The sequence below is a fragment of the Girardinichthys multiradiatus genome, chromosome 18 (genome assembly GCF_021462225.1).
Source record: "Girardinichthys multiradiatus isolate DD_20200921_A chromosome 18, DD_fGirMul_XY1, whole genome shotgun sequence".
Taxonomy (NCBI): domain Eukaryota; kingdom Metazoa; phylum Chordata; class Actinopteri; order Cyprinodontiformes; family Goodeidae; genus Girardinichthys; species Girardinichthys multiradiatus.
Window position 1 is genome coordinate 50,169,521 of NC_061810.1, and position 18,285 is coordinate 50,187,805.

At 42.8% G+C, this 18,285-nt stretch overlaps 2 protein-coding genes across 2 annotated transcripts in view; both read right to left on the reverse strand.

Moving 5' to 3' along the window:
- The window catches only part of LOC124884097 (fibroblast growth factor 12-like), a 61,644-nt gene extending 60,024 nt beyond the window's left edge, over positions 1-1,620 (reverse strand). The window contains exon 1 of the mRNA XM_047391735.1: positions 1,339-1,620. Coding sequence (XP_047247691.1) covers positions 1,339-1,366 — 28 coding nt within the window. The 5' untranslated portion in view covers positions 1,367-1,620. The remainder of the gene's footprint in view (positions 1-1,338) is intronic.
- A 7,271-nt stretch (positions 1,621-8,891) lies between these two features.
- On the reverse strand, positions 8,892-18,272 carry LOC124883828 (nucleotidyltransferase MB21D2). The gene is made up of 2 exons (XM_047391203.1): positions 17,521-18,272; positions 8,892-13,371 (listed from the first exon to the last, which is right to left on the reverse strand). Exons 1-2 carry the CDS (start codon positions 17,924-17,926, stop codon positions 12,107-12,109), a joined length of 1,671 nt encoding a protein of 556 aa, XP_047247159.1. The 5' UTR covers positions 17,927-18,272; the 3' UTR covers positions 8,892-12,106.
- Positions 18,273-18,285: the final 13 nt, after the last annotated feature.

Sequence of the window (18,285 nt, forward strand, 5' to 3'; positions counted from 1 at the left end):
TGCCATCTCCGATCCCAGGAGGATCGTCTTTCACCATCTGTCATCCTGGTGGTCGATCAGCTCGCTCGGCCCGTCATCTGTTACTAGTTGGTCATCTTTTCCTCCTATCCTTTCACCAATCTGTCCTCCCTGCCTCATGGGAGGACAGATTTCTGGGAACCATCACTAAAGAAAGGTTTGGATTTTGTTGGAAAACAAGTAAAAATTCTGTCGTTTTCAAACATGTTTAAAAACCAAATAAATAAAACAGTTTTTAGGTAAGAAAAAGCAATGAAGCAAGTTGCAGTTTGTATTTCTGAAGTAAATCCCTGAACAGCTTTGAATCTGTCTCCACAGTCATGGTGATCTGGGACCGGAGGTTAGGTGAATGAGCAGAGCACATGGCTGCCTTTAACTCTGTAGGAAATCACCAGGTAGACATCTTCTCATTCCATTCGCCCAAAGTACATTCAGTGACAAGATCGATGCTTCTTTTGTCAGAGCAAAGAGCGATCAGACAGGCCCCTCAGTTTAACTCACAGCTGCAGACTTTAGAGAAGACCTTAAGAAAGTTGGAATGAAGGAAAAACTTCACCGTTTTAAAAGGAATGTATTTAATCTGGAAGGATTAATGAATTTACATAGCAGTTTATTATCATTATTATGAACAATAATGTTATTTTGAAACAAGAACCAGCCCAGGATTCAGCACTGCAGTGCAGAACCAACCATAAAACAGAACATTTATGGTGGAAATGCTCCAGGACATCTCCCCAGCTCACTATGTTGATCTGTGGATCCTGACTAAAGATGATTTTTTACCCCATGAAGTCCTTGAGGGCTTTGATATCAAGAGCAAATGATTTTTGGGGTTGTGTCTTCTTCATTCGGCTTCACTGATGCATATTTCCCTTTGCTCTGCGTTTTATTTTACTAAACAATTTTTTAACAGCTTAGCTCCCTTTCTGGGATTTACACGGAACAATTCAACCAAATGAACATCCTCCAGGAGGCCACAGGCTGTTAGTCTCTCTGAGCCTCTGCTGTCTCATCAACCTGTCCATCAATCCAGTGTCAAAACACAGAGTATTCAAGCCAGCAGTCCCACCTGTCTGCACTCTGTCCACCATGTCTCTGTCTCCCAGCCTTCTGTCTCACTCGCTGTCTCTGCAGGTTCTGCTGCATCAGTTTCTGGGCTTGAAAACAAACACACACCGCACCCCATCCCATAATAACCACACCTAACAGCTCCAGCAGCTGCAATCAGGATGTGAGCAGCACGATACTGCAGCACACTCCCGACCAGGATCCATCCATCCATCTATCCATCTCTCATCCCTCCATCATCCAGCCTCCTACCTGCCGCCTTCTCTTTCTCTTTCTCCATCTCCAGCTGTGATCCTCTGGCCTGCTCTGCTGCCTTCCTTCCTGGATCAGCTGTTCCCAACAACAGGCGTCGATCCTCGGGAATGTGTCCGCTGCAGAGGAGGGGGAGCAGGATGAAGAGGAGGAACTAGGCGCGGTGTTTTCCTCCTGCTTCCTTGTTCTGTGTATTAGTCCTCCCTCCTGCGGACGTTTGGGCTCGTGCGTTCACCTGGGCCGTGTCCGCGCGCCGCTCTCTCTCTCTCTCTGCACGCGCCGTAGTGCTGCAGCCCGAGACAGGCGTTACGTCACCACCGGAAGAGTTTTTAGGATGACAAAATCATAATGATGCTGATGATAAATTTGGGGTTAGAGGTCGGTGTGACACCTGTCTACTCCAAACGCAGACCCCACTGCACATGCGCAGGCGCATTCACAAAATCTAAATGTCCTGATCCAGTTCTCATTTTTCCTGTTTTCCTTCCTAAAAGCCAGACTTTTTAAAATCTTTTAAAGTGGTCTTAATCAACAGTTCTCTTTCAAAGTTTTTCTTTGGGCCTTAGTTGCTTTTTTACTCTTGTCAATGAGTATGACATATTTAATGTGTGATATAAAAAACATGAAAGTTGGACTGGTACAGAACAGAGGAAAGACCAGCAGATGATCAGTATCTGAAAGTCATGTCTCTAAGAACCAGGAAATAAATCTAGCAAAGCTCTGATACAGAACCTGAGAGATTAGTTGAGACTGAAGATAAACAACAGATACCTAGAACAAATGATGAAATATGCCTAATGCCTATTAAGGATCAGTGTTGACACAAAATGTTTGTAGATACCTAGACAATAAAAGATTTCTTTCTAAGGTAAGATATACAAGATCATGTAATAAATGAAGTCAAGGAAAAAACTAGTTAAGTTAAAAAAAGAAATTCCCAGGTACACTGACCTAAAATAAACTAAACTAGGCTGCTATGCTAAGACATTGAACACCTAATTAAGCTAGTATAAACTAAAGTTCAGCCATGCAAAAGTAAACGAACATAAGAAAGTCTAAGGTAAACTAAGCTAAGTAAGCTAAGCAAAGGTACTGTAGTTAAAACTTGGCTAAGTTAAATGAAAAATTATAAGCTAAACTAAAACAAGAAAACCCAGATAAACTGAGCAAAGTTTACAAGGCTAACCTAGCACAAGCTACACTAACTAAGCTAAACTAAGGCAAACCTATGTTTAGCTATATTAAGCTATGGTCAAATCAAGAAAGCTATCCAGAGGGAAAACTAAACAAAAAGCTAAGGTGAAATAAGGTAAAACAAGAAAAGTTAGTTAAACTGATTTAACATAAACCAAACTAAGCTACAATGCTAACTAAGGTATACCAAGGTAACCTAAACTAACATACAAGTAGCTAAGCTAAACTAAACCTAGACCAAAGATTGAACTAAACTAACCTAAACAAATTAGATAATGTAAAGGAAAAGTAACCCAAACTAAACCAAACCTTGTTTTGAATTAAACAAAAAACTAAAACCTAATGTAAGGTTTAGCTCACATAAACCAAACTATGCTGCCATGTAAAGATGACAGATGCAAAATTAAGCTAAAATAAAACCAAACTAAGTTATAGTAAGCCAAGGTAAGTTAAGATAATGTAAGCAAAGAAACTCCAGACTGTGCTGTTGGTAATCCAAGATAAATTAAGCTAAAATGAATGAAAGTAAAATAAACTACTCTAAGATTTAAAGTAAACTAAGACAAGGAAAGCTAAACTAACTAAGCTAAATATGCTAAGATAAACTTAGATAACCTGAGCTAAGACAATGAAATCTTAAGCTTCCAGATACTGTCATTTTTAAGAAAATTTGTAAATTAAGCACATCTCATAAATAAAGATGTTAATGTTAATGAAATTAAAGTGATCATCTACATACGTCCTGTTTTCACCTAACAGCTCTTTGGAAATCACCTTGTTGGAGCTAAAATCCTATTTTCAGTCTCTCACTTATCTTTATTTTTTATGGATTCAGAAAAATAAATATGAATAATTGTGTCCCTGTGACTACTGGTACCAAAGAGGCTAAAGATCCAGTTAAAACTGTTTGTTTGTTAAGATGTTATGTGTCGACACAACACTGGCTCATCCCTTAAGTTTAGCAGCCTTTTTATGTCTGACTGATTCAGAAGTCAGTGTCAGAAGTTGTTCTTCTGTAAATGTTCAACTACTGAACTGAAACCCAGTGAAGTCCAAACAGAAAGCAGGACTGCTATCAGGAACTCTCCAAAGATTCAAAGGATATTCCGGATCACAGGAAGGGAAATAAAAGTGAGGAAAGGATCAGGAGCTCAGCTGCAGCGTCAACATTAGGTCCACATGAGGTTTTAATATAAAGTTTTCTTTTGGCTTAGTAAGCCAGGCAGGATGTCATCTGGGTTAAATTCTAATGAGACTGGAGCCATGTAGTGTTTTGTTCTACTACAGAGTCAACGTTGTGTTGAGGGCATTCACTGAACAATGAGCATTTTGGTTTTAATATTTTATCTTGTTGATACTGATGTCTCTGACCTGGTGGTTTGAGCTTTTATCTCAGAATGAAGAAATCAGTCAGTCAGTCAGTCATTTTCTACCGCTTATTCCATAGTGGGTCACGGGGAAGCTGGTACCTATCTCCAGCAGTCTACGGGCGAGAGGCAGGGTTCACCCTGGACAGGTTGCCAGTCCATCGCAGGACTGAAGAAATCAGACCACATTTAAATTCTGGTTTCCAGTTTGAGTTTCAGAATTAATCATTTGATGTTTGTGTTTCCAGAACTTTTTGGTGCCTGCTTAAAGCAAACTGTAGGTTCACACAGTGAAGTCCAGTTTACTGGCTAGATCAGGATGTTTCACATGTTTGGATCACATTTCATCTTCTCAGAGCTACAATGACTGAAGAAGAGCTCCTGATCATAGTTAACTCCACCATAACACATAGAAAACATCTGGCGTTTATGGTAGCCTCAGAATGGAGGTTCTGTCTCTGTACAGTGTCGGTGTTTCTCTCTGAGAGTTTTACATTTTCAGCAAATTTTAGGATGATGGATGATTTCCTGGTGGTATGGCGACGAGCTCAGGCAAAAACCCAGCAGGAAGGGAAGTGGTGGAGAGCAGGTGGAGGACAGGTGCTGAGACAACAGGAAGCTGGAAAAGACAGGAGGGAGGAAACAAGGAGTCAAAAAAGGATGAGGTGGAAAAATAACTGAATCAGGAAAAAGTGGGAAACAGAAAAGACAACAAACACATAGAGAAGGAGAGTAAAAGGACTGAACCAGGAAGTACAACATTTTAAAATGGATAGAAAACCAGAGGATTAAAGGAAATAAACAGAGGATAGATGGGAGAGGGGAGGAGAGGACATAAAATAATAATCATGTGACAAAAAAAAACATTAAAGAAAAGAGTGAAAATGGACAAAAAACTGAGAGAAAATGATAAATGTAAGGAAATATCTGTTTGGTTGATGTTCTTTATGAGGAAATACAGGTCCTTCTCAAAATATTAGCATATTGTGATAAAGTTCATTATTTTCTATAATGTAATGATGAAAATTTAACATTCATATATTTTAGATTCATTGCACACTAACTGAAATATTTCAGGTCTTTTATTGTCTTAATACGGATGATTTTGGCATACAGCTCATGAAAACCCAAAATTCCTATCTCACAAAATTAACATATCATTAAAAGGGTCTCTAAACGAGCTATGAACCTAATCATCTGAATCAACGAGTTAACTCTAAACACCTGCAAAAGATTCCTGAGGCCTTTAAAACTCCCAGCCTGGTTCATCACTCAAAACCCCAATCATGGGTAAGACTGCCGACCTGACTGCTGTCCAGAAGGCCACTATTGACACCCTCAAGCAAGAGGGTAAGACACAGAAAGACATTTCTGAACTAATAGGCTGTTCCCAGAGTGCTGTATCAAGGCACCTCAGTGGGAAGTCTGTGGGAAGGAAAAAGTGTGGCAGAAAACGCTGCACAACGAGAAGAGGTGACCGGACCCTGAGGAAGATTGTGGAGAAGGGCCGATTCCAGACCTTGGGGGACCTGCGGAAGCAGTGGACTGAGTCTGGAGTAGAAACATCCAGAGCCACCGTGCACAGGCGTGTGCAGGAAATGGGCTACAGGTGCCGCATTCCCCAGGTCAAGCCACTTTTGAACCAGAAACAGTGGCAGAAGCGCCTGACCTGGGCTACAGAGAAGCAGCACTGGACTGTTGCTCAGTGGTCCAAAGTACTTTTTTCAGATGAAAGCAAATTCTGCATGTCATTCGGAAATCAAGGTGCCAGAGTCTGGAGGAAGACTGGGGAGAAGGAAATGCCAAAATGCCAGAAGTCCAGTGTCAAGTACCAACATTCAGTGATGGTCTGGGGTGCCGTGTCAGCTGCTGGTGTTGGTCCACTGTGTTTTATCAAGGGCAGGGTCAATGCAGCTAGCTATCAGGAGATTTTGGAGCACTTCATGCTTCCATCTGCTGAAAAGCTTTATGGAGATGAAGATTTCATTTTTCAGCACGACCTGGCACCTGCTCACAGTGCCAAAACCACTGGTAAATGGTTTACTGACCATGGTATCACTGTGCTCAATTGGCCTGCCAACTCTCCTGACCTGAACCCCATAGAGAATCTGTGGGATATTGTGAAGAGAACGTTGAGAGACTCAAGACCCAACACTCTGGATGAGCTAAAGGCCGCTATCGAAGCATCCTGGGCCTCCATAAGACCTCAGCAGTACCACAGGCTGATTGCCTCCATGCCACGCCGCATTGAAGCAGTCATTTCTGCAAAAGGATTCCTGACCAAGTATTGAGTGCATAACTGTACATGATTATTTGAAGGTTGACGTTTTTTGTATTAAAAACACTTTTCTTTTATTGGTCGGATGAAATATGCTAATTTTGTGAGATAGGAATTTTGGGTTTTCATGAGCTGTATGCCAAAATCATCCATATTAAGACAATAAAAGACCTGAAATATTTCAGTTAGTGTGCAATGAATCTAAAATATATGAATGTTAAATTTTCATCATTACATTATGGAAAATAATGAACTTTATCACAATATGCTAATATTTTGAGAAGGACCTGTAAACAGTTTCCAGCAGTATGAGACTTATTGCCAAGAAGCATCATTACAATAAAGAAATAATCAACCAAACTCTAAGTTCCTGATTTCTCCTGATGGACCAGAGAAGGAACAAGGGAAGGAAAGAAAAAGGTGAATCCATTTGAAAAAATACGAGATGAAGGGAAAAACAAGAAATGGAAAATGAATTGATGGTTGTAAAAATAAAAGCACACAAAGGAGGAGCAAATGGAAGGAGGGAAGAGAAGGAAGAAGGAAAGATGGAAAACAGGAGTGAAACAGAAATGGAAAAATCAGGAAGAATGGAGGACAAGAGGAGAGTAACATTAAATATGTAGAAGAAATGAAGTAATACTGAGGAAAATGAGAGGAAACAGAGAGAGAAGCAGGGAACGAGGTTAGGAAGCAAAGAAGACTTAAATAAAAAAATAAATGAGACTAAAGAAAAATAAGATAAAACAAAAAAGCAGGAAGTTAAATGATCAGCAGAGGAGACACAAAGAGGAAAACAAGCATGGATAAAAATAGAACATGTACAGTTAAGATGAAAATTAATCATGCAGCAGGAAAAATGTAACAAGATTAAAAAGTAGGAAGACGGGAAAAGACAAGGAGATGGGAGAAAAGCAGGAAATAAAACAGGGAAGTAACAAGACAAGATAAGAAGAAAGAAGTGAATAAACAGGAAACAGTAGTGAAACTGAAATGAAAGCTCATAGAGATGGAGATGTGCTCATACATGCTGAGATGATTTTCTTTGTAACAAACCCACAGAAACGAAACCTCATGCTGAGGAGGATCCGACTAAACAGAACAAGATCCGGGTTCGGTTTGGAGCAGGCAGGAATGTGACCTTCTTCATCAGGAGTTATTTATCATGACTTCTTCCACATTACAGGAGTTTCTGACGGGAACTTCATCCACCACTGCTAACCCCTGCTGGCACTCAGAGGAAACTGCAGCCATCACGCCGGGCTGAGGTCATTAGGTCATTAGGAAACTGATCATGTGTCTGTTTTTAAACCAATTAACAGTTGTCATATGTGTAATATCTATCATCTACCTCTGACAGTACGCTACAGCGCCCCCTTGTTCATATAACCAAACTCATGTTTAGTCATGGTTCTGTCTTGTTAGGGAAACACGCTGTGTCCTTGAAATCATTCATCCATTCATTAGACATTAAGTTCAACCAACCAACAAACACTTTTGAATACAGAGCCAGAGGTTTGTTTTTTTTTTTGCACATAAGGGAATATTTCTGAGTCCCCTGCTTGATGTAGGAGGGGATGTTTGGCCAAAACATTCCCAAGTTTTGCTAACGAGACTTTGGGTTATGTTTTTAATGACCTGCCAGGTTCTTGTTTGAGAAGCGTTCACTTTGACGCTCTGCAGAGGACATGGACCAGTCCCTCGAGCATTTAAAAGTAGTCAAGTGAAAGCTGTAGTTCAGCTGTTTAGGAAACATTTATCTTGACAATCTATTGAAAATGGAGATCCACAAGTTTCTGTTCTCGTGCCTCAGGTATTCAACTTGTTCTCTGTACAACCATTTGGCTTATGAGGAAGCTTCTCTTCATCCCGACAAAATCAAGATTTAATTGTTGTGAAATCAGACAAAACTTACATTTCCTCAGACATCTTTCCCAGTTCTGTTTTCACCAGGAAAACATTCCAGCAGAAACTCCTTTCAAACTGTAGTCAAAGTTCGCATGACTGGATTAGCATTTTCATTCTCTTTTAGAGTTTTTACACAATCACAGTTTAAGTTTGAAATGTTTACACCAAAAAAAAAAAAAAAAAAAAAACTAATTTAGAGCAGCTAATGTTTAATGACCTTTTAAAAAGAGACAACTTAGAATTAGTTAGTTTCCAGCCTGATGACAAGAAAAATAGATCTCAGATAATATTACTGATACTTTTAGTGTTATTCTGTTGTGGAAATTAAAAAACCTAAAAAACTGCTAAGAGTCTTTGTAAAAGCTCCAAAGAGCCAATCACAGACGCCGGGCTTAGAGAGTTCATATCCTGTAACCTTTTGATTTAGGTTATTTTTATGCCCAACATTTTGTCTACATGTACAGTTTAAACATCTTTCTTCCATCATGGCTACTCCAACAAATCTTTTCCGTATCGTCTGATTAAAACGTCTGAAAATGTGAGTAAAGTTTGAGGCTCAGCAAAATTCGGTGTTTGCAGTCCGATAAAAGATTTAAGTGAGATTATTGCAGGTAAGGTAGAATAAAAAAAAAAAAGAGGCTGCAAAATATAATACTTTTAAAAATCCTTCAGATTTTTCTAGTTTTCAACTTTTATTTTTTTACCTAAATAAACCACCAAACATCTATTTTTCTGACCCTAAATTAGCTGGTTTCTCATTATGAGGCAAGTAAACAGAGAAGATTCATGAAAAGAGACAGGTACCCTCAGGTTAGATGTGTTTATGAAGACTCTGGTGTTACAGTGCAGGATGTTCTCAACCAGGAAGGAGATCAACCATCTGAGTTCACAGAAAATCCATCATCAGAAAGAAGCAGAGCAGCAAAATACAGAGAACACAAAGAGTCACAGTCCAACAGGTTATCAGGTCAGAAAACACACCGAGTACATTTCCACCGAGCAGGAGTGTGAGTGTGTGTGTGTGTGTGTGGCACTTTGATGGCTTCAGACTCTGAGTGAGTTTGTGGAGGAGCTGAGCTGTCCAAACCTGCGAGTGTTTTCATGCTACGCGTGTTTGTGTACATTCACTAATTGCACTTGAGGATGAGGATATGTGGAGACTACATTACTGGCCAGACATCCGCGGGAGATTTTTTTTTGGCATTTTCTGGAGAAGTTTGGGACATAAACAGTAAATCTGGGAGCAGCTTGGATCGGAAACAACCAGCTCAGGATGAGCCGCCGAGGGCCTGACTGATGCAAATGAGTCTGGAAGATGCTTGGTTTAGGAGTCTGAAGAGCTTCGTAGAAGGTCCGAGAGCTTCATGTGGTACCAGGTTCTGCTCAACAAAAACATTAAATGTTTCATCCTGAGCTGGTTGAAGCAGAGATGAACTGAACCCTTCACTTTAAAACACAGAGTTAGCTTATAAAACAGGAAGTTCCTGTGGAAAAACAACAAACTCTCACCATCAGAACAGGAACGTGGTGAGAACGTCTAAAGGAGCAGAAGACCTGTGACACTGCAGCTGATGGAGGGCCTTCATGCAGGTGAACTGGCTGACTCTTCCACTTTCACACAAACACAACGTTTTAACTGGTACCGTTTTCAACCCAGAGAAGTTAGTGGGATTTCTGGTTCCAGCAGAACCAGAATCATTCAATGTTTAAACGACTCACAGAAGGTCGGACTTTCCCTGGCTCATTTGGATCTCTTTTTAGAGTGTGACCATGTGAAATATTTAGAAACTTTCTGATTCAAGTGTCTTTCATGGCCACATGTCCAGTTTCTCCATCCAGTCCTGGATGCTTCTGTCTCTTTCCAGCAGGTGTGTCTCCCATTGCTGTGGGAATTCTGGGACTACTACAGTCCAATCAGAGCCCAGAATGCAGAAAGACACGCCCACTATCTAATTGACGTCCGCTTTGGATTAAATCCATCAGATCTCCTGCATAAACCACTGCAGACACATACAGATGTTCAGGAATAACTCAGTTTTCACACACTGTTTGTTTGAAGCTTAACTTGTTGATGAAGTGTGTTGAAGAGGAGGGAATCACCATGGAAACCGGTATATCAGCAGCTTATTCTTTCTTATCCATCATCAATTCAGCTCCAGACTCTGGCCCAAATGGGCCAGGCAGAAGAAACCTGGTGCTTGATGGACTTCCAGGCAGTAGCTTCCTTCTCAAATCGTCGTCATATTGTTTTTATTTTGGTAATTTTGCAAATTAATTGTGACAACAGCAAAGTGTAACTTTCACTTAGGTGTCACTACTGATACAGTCATTAGCCCATTTTCCACCAGAATCTACTCAGCTCAGCTCCACTTGGTTTGTAGGGTTTTCTACTGGGTTCTGGTACCTGGTACCAGCTCCTTTTTTAGTATCTTCTTGGCCAGGGTTCCACGTGGGCGGAGCCAAGCTAAAAATGTGACGTCTAAAGACTGCTGGGTATTGACTGCTAGGCGGTACCATCACTGGAGCGACGCTGTCACAAGAATCAATGCCGCCATTTTTTAAAACTCACAGCAGCGACTGAGCGTATGCTGAGCTTTAAGGAAGAAGGAACCACTGAGATCAGCTCCGTGGTCCAACATGTAGGTGCAGACATTGTGTTGGTGACTGATGAGTAAACACAGAGGGAGCTAGACGATGGTTTGTCACATTCAGATCACATCTCGTCACTTTTTTCGTCACCTTGCTGTGATGACCCCTCTCAGGTTGACCTGGTGGTCCATTGTAATAGAAAACGATTCGAATCACGTGAGCAGCTACTAATGGAAAGGAGCCAGTTAGTGGTGGTACAGACAAAGTTCAGTTATAACTGAACAATTTTAATTTATCAGATTTACATTTGATTATTTTCTTTTATTTAATAACTTTACTTTTGTTTGGGTTTTGTTGGGTTGTGAGAAAAATCAAGATGGACACGATGAGGATAAACGTCCCAACAGCTCCCAGAACATTAGGTATCCTGGTGTCACTTTTGCACCTCAGAGGTTGAGATGTTGTTTGGGTTCAGAATGTTCTGCCTTTTTGTGTATAAGGAATATAAAAGTGGAAGAGATCAGTGTCCACTGGTTCCTGCTGTATGTTTTCCTTCACAAGAACTCAAAGAAGCACAACAGGAACCAACTATTTAAAGAGGAACAACAGCAGACTAGTGTTTGCTCTCCAATCTGTTACCTGCAGCAGGTAGAAGCCCCATCAGCACAGTGTCGCCTCTCTGCTCACATGGAAGTTCGCTTAAAAACCAGGATGTCAACAATCAGGAGCAAAGTGGTGATTTTTACATTCTGTGCAAAATTAGACAAAAAGTAGCCCACAAATGATCATTAGTATATTTTCTACACTCTTCAGTCAATTTTTCTTCTATTTACAGTTAGTTTCTAAGACGTTAGTACCATCATCGCCCTGCAGAAACATCTAAGACATTCCTCAGAGAGACAAAATCCACCTCTACAGGGATTTCTGCTGGGTCCACTCCCGGTTCCAAAACAACACAAGAACGTCTGAAAAGGTACCACCTTCTTGTCCTGTTTATATCACTCGCTAAACAACAGATGTTTCATGTCTTCCCAATCAGACTAGATTTCAACAGAACCCGAATAAACCGGATTTATTTGGGAAATTTAAGTGTTTGTTTCTTTTCCAGGATCCCTAATAAGTATCAACTTTTTTCCAGGACCAGCATTTGGATCATGAGGTGGATTTCAGTCCCTTCCTTTAGTTTTAAGAACAAACTGTCAGTTTAAAAGGCATTGAGAAGGTAAAAAACACAGGTCACACGGTGAAAGACCAGGGCAGAGGGGAGTATAAAAATAAAAATAAAAAAATAAGAAAGTGTGGCAGACAACTAGACGATCACTTTGTGGCAGGAAACATAAAAAAAGTAAAAAAAGAAAGTTTCAGAGGCAGGGGGCAGCGGGTGAGGGAGACGGGAGGAGGCGGAGAACCTCTGGAGGAATGTCTCTCAGCCTCAGAAGAACTTGTCGTCGATGCGGAAGTGTGGCCGCGTGACGTCGTCTGGATTGATGAACACCGAGATGGACTTTCCGGGATTCTCTGTCACCAGCTGCTGAAGCTTCTTGGCCAACCGATCGTCAGGCTGGTTCTCACCGCCGGCGTCGGACTGCGGCGAGGGCAGGTTGGTGGAGCTGCCTCGCCACTGCAGTTCCACCGTCAACCTATTGGCGGCCTTGGCGTGCTCGATGGTGGTGCGAAGGTGCTCAGCTGGGTCAGAGCGCACCGAGCACAGTTTGCGGGCGTGCAGCATGGCTGTTTCGTCAGACAGGTGCTCCAACATGTTGCATTGAGGAATGAAGTAGTTGGGACACATCTTGTTGACGAGACAGTGCTGCAAGTCGTCAATCAGGCCCAGCAGGAAGTGGGCGGAGAAGTCATCCTGAGCCAGGTAGTTGGCGGGGAGACGGTCGCAGGCCCACAGCATGATGCTGCGCAGGTGGTAGGGACTAATGGCTTTGGGCCGGGACAGCAGCTTGATGATGATGGCCTTGCAGGCCTGGTACGCCTGCATCAGGCTCGATGAGATGCACTTCTTCAGCTGCACCTCGCTGCGGGCGAATGACAGTCGCCATTCGTTCTCCTTGCGACCTTTGTAGGAGCAGGCGGGGACAAGGTAGAAGCCGCTAATGACCTCCTCCTCTGTGATCTTCCCGTCCCAGAAGTGGTTTTCCATCAGCCAGCTCTGAGCCACTGCCGGCCAGCCTTTAAACGACACCACGGGGATGATGTCGTAGAGCATCCGGCTGCTGCCGACACCCAGGATAACAGAAATGATGGTCCCGTTTCGCTCTACCTTCTCCACCCTTGGCATCCCTCTCTGTGGCTTCTTCTGCACCTCCAGCAGCACAAGAGAGATGGACTGGTAGAACCAGTCGGCTACCAGTGTTGGGGAGAAGAAGTAGTTAGTGGTCCCGTTGATGTGGTCGACAATAGTGCAGCAGTCCTTCCACTTGTTGATGGTTCCTTCGTCAAAGAGCCGGAGGCTGAGCCAGGAGTGGCCCAGCGCTGAATGCCTCATGTCCAGGGTCACCGGCTGGTTACGGTCGTGGAGTTTGAGTGCAGGGACCAACAGAGTGAAGTCCATGTCGTAGTCTGTGCCGCGGGCGTAGACGCTCAGTTCATCCAGGTCCATGTCCACCACACCTTCCCGAATGCCTCCAGAAAGGAGCAGGTACTCATTGGCGACAGGGAGCTTCTGGTCCAGTTTCTGAACCATTCCTAAGAGAGGGACAAAGAAAGGCCCAATCAGGAGCGGAATTGGATCGTCCTACACTGAACAAAGATCCAACTGCATTAATTCCCATTTCTCAAGGATCAGTCTTCCAATAAAATCACCTAAAACCTAGTCTCAGACAAACAGAAACTACTCTCAGATAAGCTGCATAGTTAAGCTTTCAAAGAGTTTAAGAGGGAGTTGAAGGTATGGATGAACAGAAAGGACCTAGTACAACATCCTGAAGTTCTAACATCTGGTCTCGCATGACTGTTCACCAGACAGATGATTAATGGGATTAGCTTTAATGTAAAGACGTGTCACTGGTAATGTTTCACCGGGAAGTGACCCCAGGGAAAACCCAGAACTCTCCAGTGGGAATATACACCTAGCACAAATAGTACGGACATTTGTGTTCGATCGATTATTCCTTAGCAGCAAATCTTTGGAAAACCTTTCATTTCCACTTAAATGGTGCCACATTTGTAAAGGAAATGCATTTGTGGGTTGAGCAGCAGAGTTGAGTTGGAGGACTGCAGCCATTAAAAACTGACCAAATCCTATGTGCCAATGAACCAATGTTTGGTTGGAGGCGGTATGATGGTGTGGGCCACCTTCTCCCTCACTGGAGGCAATGTCAATACAGAGAGATATCGAGATGAGATTCTGCAACCAGTGGCAGCCCCAAGTCTCTGACCTTTGGTACCGACTCTATCAAAGATATCAGCGCTTACTCCCACAGAACCGGGTTTATCAGAGACTACCTCCAGAGGTTGAGAGAAGAGAGGATGGAATGACCCGCCTGCAGTCAAGACTTTAACTTGTGGGATCAGCTTGGAGATGTTGACACAACCACATTAGCTGACTTGTGATAAATGCTGGTTGAAGAATGGGATGCCATCCCACAACAGTGTGTGACCGAGCTGGTGACCAGCTTGAGGAGGAGATACCAGGCCGTTGTGGTTCTGTGTGGGTCTCCAAGGTATTACTGAGGCACCTTTTTGGAAAATGAAGAAATTGTTAAATTGCCTAGATTTCTGGTTTCTTCAAACTCTAGATTAGAAGAGGATATGAAGTTCTTCATGGGAGCAGCCCACAAGCTTAGCTCTGCTGCTCAACCCACAGATGCATTTTCCTCACAAACGCAGCACCATTTAAAGAGAAATAAACTGAATTTCTGACACACATCTTTTCTGACATGGCAACACCCTGGCATCTGCAGGATTAGTTACTGGGTAGAGGGATGTTTGGGTTTCCCGGGCCTGCTATCTTAATGACATGACCTCAGATATGCAGATGATGCCGTGATGACTTTAAAGTCTGTTAAACTGATATTTTTTTAAACCAACTCTTTTTATCAGTTCTCACCTGTATCATCAACACCATCATGAGGTATAATGCTGTTTCTTTCTGGGTTGGTTTAGGTCCAACACTGTTTAAACCCACTTCTGTTTCAGATCAGATCTGTTTTTAGAGACCTCATCTACAGGGACCCCTCTCTGGGACCCCCGATGAGTCTGGACGGGTCATTGTGTCCGCAGACGGACCGGATTGGTCAGGACCCATCTGCTGAATGCATTCCAGAGCTGTAGTGAGGTGGACAGACATTGTCTGTTTGGGTGTTTGCTTAGTTTCCCAGAGACACTTTCTACTGAAAGGTCAAAGGTCAGTTCAGGAGACAGAGGTTTATCCTAAACCCTGTTTACTGTTTGTCCTCGTTTAACTGGCCCAAATCATTTTAACATAATTTTAGACATTTATCAATTTCTTGCTTATGTTTTTTTTAGCCTAGACTTTAAATTTACATAATAAACGTAAAGGTCAGGAGTGGACGTCACTGCAGATTCAGCACAAGGTCAGAGCGTGAAGCTCAGAGAAATGACCAAAAACCCAAGAGCTTCATCTCAGACTCTACAAGCCTCAGTTTGCAGGTTAAAGGTCATGACACTGAACCAGGGTGGCTGTTTGAAGGGTTTGAAGGAGACAGCCTCTTCTCTCTAAAAACAAGATGGCAGCAGCAAAGATCTCCAAGTCCAAGACTCACTCATCTAGGTCTGCTGTAACCCTGCATCGCTGTAGGTTAGGAACCCAAGCCTGTACTGTTTGTCCTCAGGCCTTAAATATTACATGAACATTTATGACAGTCTCTCCTTTTTATGTCGGACAGCTGAAGTCCACAACCTCAACCTGATTAAAATGCTGTGGGGGACCTTCTGGGAGCTGAGCAGAAACCTTCTTGTAAGACCTAAGCAGGAGTTTCATCATCAAAACATTTCTGATCCATAAAAACCTTTAAAAAATTTTAAATAGAAGATGTTTAATCGTGACTTTATTTTATGCCCCACATGCTGAGGATTCAGCAGAAATATTAATCTCCGTTCTTCTTAGGAACATTAATCCCCTCCCAACAGGAAATGTGAATAAATGATGAGGACACCGTGCCAAAGTACAATAAAATAAAAGCCTCTGCTCCAGTTGGTTTTGTGTTGTTTCTGAGTCAGCGCTGATGCCTGTACAAAATGTCCCATTTTACCCCTCCCTGGTTCGGTTCTGTATCTTTTAACAGTTCAAGTGTTTGCGGGCTTCTCTGCTCTGACAGACCTCCGTCCTTCATGTTCCAGGTTCTCTCCATCATGTTCACACACAGCAGGTCCTAACGGTGCTGATCCGAGGCAAACACAGCCGACAGGTTAGACGGACCCGTCTCTCACAGCCGCAGCAGTAAATCACGTCCTGCAGCCGCATCTTTTTTTAGCATCTTTTAATAATCCACATAAAGCTCACCGCTGAGTGAGCGCTACCCAGGATGCATCTGCCTGCAGCTGGGGGAACGTCAGGAGTCAGTGTGGTTCTGTCATGACAGTTTGGGCTTGCTCACAACACACTGAACTGAACTGAAAACAATTGGACCTGAACTCCTCAGGCGAGACGCAGATTGGGCTTTTTGGACACAATGACCAGAAGGATGTTTGGAAAGGTCCAGATGAGGCTTTCCAGCACTGTTCCAACTGTAAAGCAAGGTGCTGGCAGCATCATACTGTGGGGCTGTTTTATTCATACTGTTGCATTGCATGAAGAGGATGAACAATGAAGGAGGAGGTCCACCTCCCGGTTCTTTAAACTCACTTCAAACCAACAGCTGGACAGTTGAAACATGGACACAGCTGGGTCATCCAACAGAACCATGGTCCCAAAAACAAATCCTAACTGGCTTAGAAACACTGAGCTTCTGGAAAGGAATTCCCAGAGCTCAGACCTCAACCTCGTTGAAAATGTATAGACAAAATGGTTCTGTGGCAGGAAACCGACCCGTTTAAAAGATTCTGGCCAGGAATTTCCATACATTTACAGAGGATTTCTGCAGACACATTTGACCAAATACTGGTGTACCCGTATGTATATATTTGACCCTGTGCTTGTAGTAGTAGTTCTGGATCAGAACACCCAGGATCAAACTCCTGGTCTTGATGCAACATTGGATCTGTATTCATGTATTCATTCCACCTGGAAGAATAATGGTCCCAATAAATCCTTTAAGACCAGAATTAAGGACGTTCATGACTGGATAGAAACCTCTGACTGGAAACCAACCAGTTCAGCATTCACCAGTATTGCTACAGCCAGTAATTCCAATGTCTAATGGTTGGACTGGTAACGAGGTGGAGTCCCGTTCTGTGCAGTTGGACACAGAAATGTTTCAGCACCGATGAGACTAAAATTGACTGAATTATTCCTGGCTGCTTTATATTTCCTACTCATATCAAACCAGGTTTCAGTGAAACTGCGTGGACCAGATCCTGTTCTGCTCTGTAGGTGATATGAGAGCAGTCAGGCGCTTGTTGAACATGCATACCTGTAATATGAACACCTGAGTGGCTGAATGAGTTGGAAACAACCAGAAACACTCCCAGCTATCAAACATGAGGCGATAAAACGCGAAAATGCTTCTAGATCTACAGATTAAGGTCGTTTTAAGTGACTGGTGACCAAAGCGAGGCTGGTTTGCACAGATGAAACACCTGAGGACCTGACCAGATTCTGGATCTGCTCCAGGTGGAGGACCACTGTGATCCTGGATGCTGCTACCCTGCAGAGCATCATTCAGCCTCTGCTCTCCGCCTCAGTCCGGGTTCTGTTAGGAGGAATCAGCTCACCCAGCATGGAGAAGATGAAGTCCTTGGCCGTGTGGATCTCCAGAGCCCGCTGGTCGTCGTACTCCCGCTGGTCGTGCTTGCTGAAATCCTGGATGAGCCGGTTCAGGTCCTCCATGCGGGCCGCGGACCTAAAGTCCAGCTCGGGCCCGGAGCCCCCGTGGGGTAGCCTCCCAGCGGCCGTGGATGTGGGGCTGTTACCGAGACTTCCCACCGAACCGGTCCGACCGGAAAGAGCTGGAGCCGCCATGGTTCCTCCCTGCAGGTTCTCAGTACAGCTGTTGCTGCCGTTGGTCTGATCTGGGCCGAGTCGAGCCGAGCCAAGCCGAGCCACACAAACACAAGCGCCGGAAGCAGCTGCTACCATCGCCTTCATAATAAAAGCCCCAGCCAGCGTGAAGGAGGGCATTTAATTAAATTCATTTGAGTTAAAATACATACAAAAATAGACTTCTAAAAAACAGGTTAAAGAAAATATAATTAAACCATCATTACTTACACATCAATTACATTAAACTAAAATTATTTACTTACAAATTTAAATATAAATTATTTAAACTTGATAAAACTAGGATAATCACAGGGGAATGAAACATTTAAATCAGAACTTCGATAAAGAGTCGAGTTTGTTGACCCTATTTACAGTTTACAAATATGCTACATTAAACTGCTATTTGATTGGTAATTTAAAGGTGACTCTTTTGGTCAAACTAATGTTTATTTTAATTTAATTTGTTGAAGCTGATATGTTTTTTAATATTTTTTTCT